Source organism: Buteo buteo, chromosome 13 (assembly GCF_964188355.1).
Source record: "Buteo buteo chromosome 13, bButBut1.hap1.1, whole genome shotgun sequence".
In the NCBI taxonomy this organism is placed as follows: Eukaryota; Metazoa; Chordata; class Aves; order Accipitriformes; family Accipitridae; genus Buteo; species Buteo buteo.
Window position 1 is genome coordinate 7,290,000 of NC_134183.1, and position 6,744 is coordinate 7,296,743.

Here is a 6,744-nt window from a genome sequence, read left to right on the forward strand (position 1 = left end):
TTAGAGCCTTGCACGTCACGCTGAAGCCCAGCACCTGCCTATCTAATCTCCTTCCCCCGTCCCTTACCATACCCAGCCCCAAGACACACGTGCAGAAGCAGACGCGTGCCCGCCGTCCTGCCGCCCACCCCGCAGCAAGCCCGTCAGATGGCACCACGGAGCAGCGCTCGCTGCACCTTCCTTCCTCTCGCCCAAACGTGTCTTGACACCGGTCCAGCCTTCAACTGGGCTTTTGTGCAAGGCAGAAAGCTCTGGGCACCGCCGTAGTAACTCGCCGAACCCACCAAAGAAAGAGCAATGATAAGGCTCGCCGTGCCACGCTCGCCCCTCTTCCCTGCAATGACAGTCCTTAGCGGAGGCAGGATTTTTCCAGGATCAGCCTTTTCTTTATTTAAGGATTTTTGCATAGGCAAATGTTACATTTTTGGACACACAAATGTTAAAATGATCAATCCTATGTGTCTGCACGCGCTCACACCCACAGCCCGTGCTGTCTTAGGGTATTTATTCATACGCGTATATACATTGGCCTGGTGGAAAATGTTTTCCGTGGTTTGCAAGAATGCTCTAAAAGGGTCAAACTGATAAATGCCTTTAAAGAGTGCCCACTCTGCATGTCTGTGTCTGTGCAGTTTGGTTTCAACAGCTCTGTGTCTGTGTGACACAGTCTGCAGACTGTGTATTGCACTTTTCTATTTTGAATTTTGTCCTGACTCCTCTTACTTTACTCTCTCACCTATAAAAGCAGGATTTCTAATGAAAATAAGCAATAAATTGGTGCATATGCTCAGGTGTAAAGGATTTTCAAAAGCAAGACAGCCGGCAGCACACTGCCATCCTTCTGCCTTGGACTTTTTGGGATAGACAATATATTGATTAAAACAGAAACAGGGAAGTGCAATGGAATGAGGGTGTTTGCTGACCTTGTCCTGATGACAGAAAAGTCATTTCAGGGTGAGACCGTGCCTTGAGCTTCTACAGGGACCTGTTGTCCTGGGCGTAGGAGGAAGGGAGTTTTTTCTCCAGTAAGGATTGCAAGATAGGTAGTAGTTGCCATTTAAAAACGAGGTACGATCCAGAGAAAACTGCTAGGAAAATTTCAATTAAAAGAAGCAAATTCATAATGCATAGATTGGTTAAATGTGCACAACTGTAAATACAGACAATAATTTACAGGCTTTCCTCTTAAAATATTAGTGCTGCTATGAGGAGACAAGAGTGTGACTTACTTATAATGACTTACCATAACATTTCCATACTGTAAATGAGACAGATTAAGTTGACATTATATATTACTTAGCTGTGTACCAATTAGATAAACAAATGCTATGAATTCCATCATTTATGATGGAAGCTACATAAAAATTGTATAATTACTGCAGTGAGTCATCTAGTTAAATGGCACTCCTATATGGACGAATTGATTTCAATGCAAGATTAATAGCCTTTTGCTGCTGTTTTACGTGCTTGCCAAAGAACATACTACATTGTTGCTAAGCATCATTAATGGATTAAAATAAGGGTTCTGCATAATTCCTACGGTGTATCTTCAAACAGCTTGTTTAGTTTGTGCACTAGCCTAGCGCTTGTTAGCCCTACATAGCACACGGGTCTGGAAGGCTGACACGTGTGAAGGAGGTTAATGCAATCCTAGGAACTCTTTCAAAAGCTCACAGGTTTTCTTGTGGATGACTTCGCGGAGTTTCCGCACGCGCCGGATGCTGGAGGTCCCCACAAAGCTGTCTGGCTGTAGGACAGCCATGCCATTGTGGACATCTCCCATGATGATGAGCTGGCCATCCACTGTGGTCATGTTGGGACATGGGCAGCTCCAGTCCATGTTCAAAAGCGTGATTTCTAGTGGTTCCTTCCCCAGGAATTTTAATCCCATTTTTTCATCTTTGAGAATCTCCTCCACTGTCACCAGGGCATGTCCCGAGTCTTGGTCTTCCGTCAGCTCTGTTATACGGCCCAGGATAACAAAGTCGCTTTTGCAGAAGCTTGTCACCAGCTTCTGGCGTGGTTTGCAAGCTTTGCAGTGCGTGTTCTTCGGGAAAGGGCACATCTCTTCGCAGGCTTCCCGGCTCTCAAAGTTGTTCTCGTTGCCTCCGCACCCGCCATAAATGAAGGACTGGCACTGCTTCGTCAAGCTGTTATAGGCCCATCTGGGCTCATAGGCCTTGCAGTGACCTTGGAGGGCTGGCAGGTTGCAAATGTTGATGGGGCCATTCATGCACGTTAGCATACAGTTCTCGTAGGTCTCAAAGTGGTTGAGGTTGCTGTTGCAGTTCCCATAGATGAAAGTAAAGCAGTTGTTTTTCTTTGCATCATAGTACCACCTGGTCTGCTCTTCCCCACAGTCTTCGCTGTCTGGTTGCTTCAGGCACTCGTCGGTTGGAAAATGTGTCTTGTTTTGGGAAGCTTCTTTGGATGTGGGTTCTCCTTTGATGACTGACAAAGGGAAATCAGCCCTGAGAAGGCCACCGCTGTTTTTGGCGGTGCAGGTGTAGATGCCTGCGTCTTGGAGCTGGGTGTTGTAGATGACCAGCTGGGCGATGTTGGTGACCACGACATTCCCTCTGACGTGATTTGGCTTCATGATGACTTTGTCTTTCCCGTCGACCTGCTTTTCCCACGTGATTTCTGGCTTGGGTCTCCCTGTAACGTCACAGAGGAAGCTGACGGTCTCTCCCACGTAGACTGACTGATGGACGGGGTTGTTCACTAGAGCAGGCGGCAAGATGTCGACGACCGTTGTCTCGGAATAGGCAGTAGTAGGGCGAGCTGTTGTTTCTGGTGGGATAGGGCTGGTGTTTGGCCAGGTCAGATGGTACCTACAGGTGACTACATTCAGTGTAATGCCTTTGATGCAAGCTTCTGCATCCATGTAGCACTTGTTGTAGTAGGTGAGCCCGTCGGAGGCACAGGTGAAGCTCGGCTCCTTCTCACACCTGTCCTTGCACTTGCAGACGGGTTGCCCGTCCCAGATGTCGCACTCTGAGCCTTGCTGGATGCACATGAAACGGTCGCAGGTTGCCTCTTTGGGCATTCCCACCGGCCCCTTTTTCCCCTTGACGTCCATGTAGCGAGCCGCCACGCAACTCTTCGTTCCGCAGACATTGGGGCAGCACTTCTCAAAGGTCTCGCACTCCTGCGGGGAAAGAAAATGACCTGATCGTTACTGGGGACAGAGTAAAGTCCTTTTTAGAGACCCAGCAAGCAGAGCGCCCAGAACCTTTCGAGATGTTAGCTCAGGGGACCTGGTCTGACACAGATGTCTGTGGCCTGAAACTCAGCGTCCCCACCGGCAACGAGTAGAAACATCCCCCCCAGTATCTCCCGAGAGGTGTCTAAACACCCTGGGGTTTCTGAAGTGCTTCAAGAGAAGACTCTCGAGAAGGAAAATGTATTTCTGTTTCTTAAACACTAACCTCATCGTAAGTCTTTCCTAGAGTCACATGGACTGCTTGACTACCGAACCAACAACCCCCCTTCCGCGCTCTCCGAAATGCCTGAGGACAAGCCCTGAGAAACAAGAGCGGATGGAAAGTCTTATCATATGGCTGTAGGCAGTAATCCTTCTTATTTTCCACAGAAGTATGTAAAGTATTATTTGAATTCCCTGAGACTAACAGCCTACTCTTGGAGGTGAAACTGCCAAGGATTTGTAATTGTTCACATTGTAGAGGAAATAATAGAATATCTCAAAAGTAAGGAAATTCTTGCTCCAAAAATAATTTTTCTATGGTATTTAGAAAAACAAACCCAAAACAGCTCATTATGGCTTCTCTGTCCTATTTTAGTCCTATTTTCAAATGCAGCATTGCTCTTCTAGTGATTTATTACACCCCGTCTCAGCTACAGTCAGCTCTAAATTGCAGTTAATTTTAGCAGAATTTTCATCTTCTGTGCAGGAAAGGTATTTGATATGTGTGATCACAGCTGCTGTGTTGTTATGGATTACTTTAAGAGACCATGAACACTGCTACCATGTACACAACAGGGCACACTTCCACCGTGTGTTAAACCTCTGCAACCCCCCCGAAATCCAATGGCTTTCTCCGTAAGTGAGAACAAAATGTTTTTTAAGCTACCAAACTAAATAGCTTCCCCTGAGTCCAGTATCCTTTCCTTATTGGGAAAAAGATGACCTAATAACATAACTCTTTCCCCATTTCCAGCAGCACATTACTAGGTTTCAGAAGCAGTTAGAAACCAGAACGGGTAATGTTTTCGGCTGAGGTTAAGGAGCATGGCTTTAGCAAAGTTGGTGACAGAGTCCTTGGCTGCTTGCAGACCACTCACTCCATGCGAGGTCCCGGGACTCTGTGCTGCCACAAAGCAAAAGTGAGTATTTTTAGCCAGTGGCTTCTGGCTTTCAGTTTTTGACCAGTACGTTATTCAAACAACGTCCTCTGCTGCTGCAGCTGGGGTTTTGCAAGTGTTTCAATATTCATTGCTGCACCTGGTAGTTGAAATAAAGGGGGCTTATTTGGGAATGGCAAAAGTAAACCCAGCACCTTCATTCATAACACATGGGATCCATCTGAGCAAATCTCTTTGTTTACTTGATGGCCAGCCTTTTTCTTTATCCGCTCCCCCCCACTGCTCCTTTTAGCATTGCAGAAACAACCTGGCTACAGAACATAAACCCAATGACTTTTTTTTCAGCACAGGACATGTTGCTGTCAGCCTGGTTTGGGCTGCAGGAGCTTTGCTGTTGGACATGATGTAAGAGGCAGGACGAGCAGGTATTTTCAGATGCCAGCTTAAGCTGGCAGTGCTGACAGGTTGAAAAATGAATTTTAGGGTTGTAAGCTAAGCACATTTTGAGCTGGGAGCATCACAGAGAACATCTGCCTGGTCATTTTAACCATGCCCCTGTTTTGCACTCCAAGCACGCTTTGTGTTTCAAGTGCAGCAAAGGCTGATGATTTACATGTTAAATCAAACCATTTCATACAGGATTCCTCCCAGGAATATAAAGCACTGATGATGGCCACCACCACCAAAGCGCGTGGTGACACTGCTAAAATACTACGGCTTGGCCCCAGGGCATGCCGAGTTCTGGAGTATCAAATTCGGACGTTTCTTTTGACAAGAAAGCAAGGAAAATGATCAAAGAGAGCGAGTGCTGTACCCACATCGACCTAAGTGACAGCTGCCACACACCTCCCCACTTAACCGGTAACTCATCGCACCTTTTCTATTTTATATAGGTCACGGGTCAATTAAATACGTGCGCTGTCTGCACCAAGTCCCGCACAGCGCCGGCGCCTTTCTATCTGGAGCAGAAGCAGACTGCGGTGCAAACGAGCCCACCGACAAACCCCCGTCGCCCGCCACGCAGAGAGAGAAAAACGTGCATCACTCACCAGATCAGCTTCGCACTCTCTCTTGCAAGTGCTCTGCGCGTCGACCCACAGGTTGGGGTTCATGTCATTGGGGCATATCCCAGCGTGGGAATACCGGATTGGAGGTAGAGCTCTCCCTTTCAGAGAGACCTCCAGAAGCAAGAGGACACTGCTCTTCCCCAGCAAGATCCACATCCACCGAGTGAACAGCACCACCAACATCTCAGAACTTCTCCAGGGCAATGGCAGTGACCAAGCTGGAGGTAGTTCTTGTTTGCTCGGGGTTGCCTTTTTTTTTGGTAAGCCTTAAATTTTCGAGGAACCCAAATGCACCTGACTTTGGTAAAAACTTCAGCAAGCTCCTTTGCTGCCTCTGTTGATAGTGCAGTTTGGTCTGGACCTCATTGGATTAAAGGTCCTAGGAAGTTACCCCCTTAATTTAAGAGAAATGCTAATAGTCTGAGCAGAGTTAGCTCTATTTATACCCTGCCTCTGTTAACAAGTCAGAAAAAGTAAACTTGATTTCTTTGACAGGCACACGCTTCCTATGTCCTGGTGGCAGTCAGACAGATTTGTTGCAAGAAAAAAAAGCTGGAAAGAGTTCAAAAGGCTGGAACTGGCACGGTGGGACCCCTGCATGTTTCTGAATGCAGGGAGGCCTTCTTAACCCCTTTAGACCTAAAGTACTTCCCTATGCTAAGAATGGCATTTACTTCTGAAAGAGTACTTGTCTAAATAACACGGACCCGCAGTCAGGGGATTTCCCCACGGCAAGGGGCTACACAATCACTTGCTAAAAGGAACAAGTAATAGGATTGAAGCAATTAAAACTAGAATATCATATTTTAGCAAAGGAAGTAGGGAAGAAATAACTTGTTTAAACTCCGGGTCGACAAAGCAGTATGTCTTCATAACTTCTCCCGGGACTCCTCCGGGCTTTTTCCTCCTCTTTGGTGGGGAGATTTCCAGGATGCTGGTTTTAATGCTGCCCTCCAACCCCACCAGCAAGATGTTAAAAGTGTCCCTGAATTCCTCCACATTTCCTGACAGCCAGATCCCATTGTACAGTGCATTGCCGACCCCTTTAACAGCGACAACAAAAAAATAGTAGAAGTTCAACTCTATGGAAACCTGCATAAAGGAATGTACAGCATTTTTGCATTGGGGGGCGGGGGGGAAGTCCGCTCAAGCTGAGTTCCTCGTTCCCTGATTATTACAGCAAGGGGCTGATCCTGCTCGTGCTGAACGTGTGCCAAAATCCAGAGACGAGTAGCAGAAGTCAGAGTCGCTCAGCACCTTCCAGGATTAGAGCCTTTGGGCTGAGTTCTGGGCTAGCTTGGATGGATCCTGCACGGTACTAAGAGCCTCCTGGGAGGACCAGGTAAGTTTG

The 6,744-nt window shown here is 47.2% G+C and overlaps 1 protein-coding gene across 1 annotated transcript; it reads right to left on the reverse strand.

Moving 5' to 3' along the window:
* Positions 1 to 374: 374 nt before the first annotated feature.
* On the reverse strand, positions 375 to 6,031 carry WFIKKN2 (WAP, follistatin/kazal, immunoglobulin, kunitz and netrin domain containing 2). Its single transcript, XM_075044416.1, has 2 exons — positions 5,376 to 6,031; positions 375 to 3,151 (listed from the first exon to the last, which is right to left on the reverse strand). Exons 1-2 carry the CDS (start codon positions 5,574 to 5,576, stop codon positions 1,640 to 1,642), a joined length of 1,713 nt encoding a protein of 570 aa, XP_074900517.1. The 5' UTR covers positions 5,577 to 6,031; the 3' UTR covers positions 375 to 1,639.
* Positions 6,032 to 6,744: the final 713 nt, after the last annotated feature.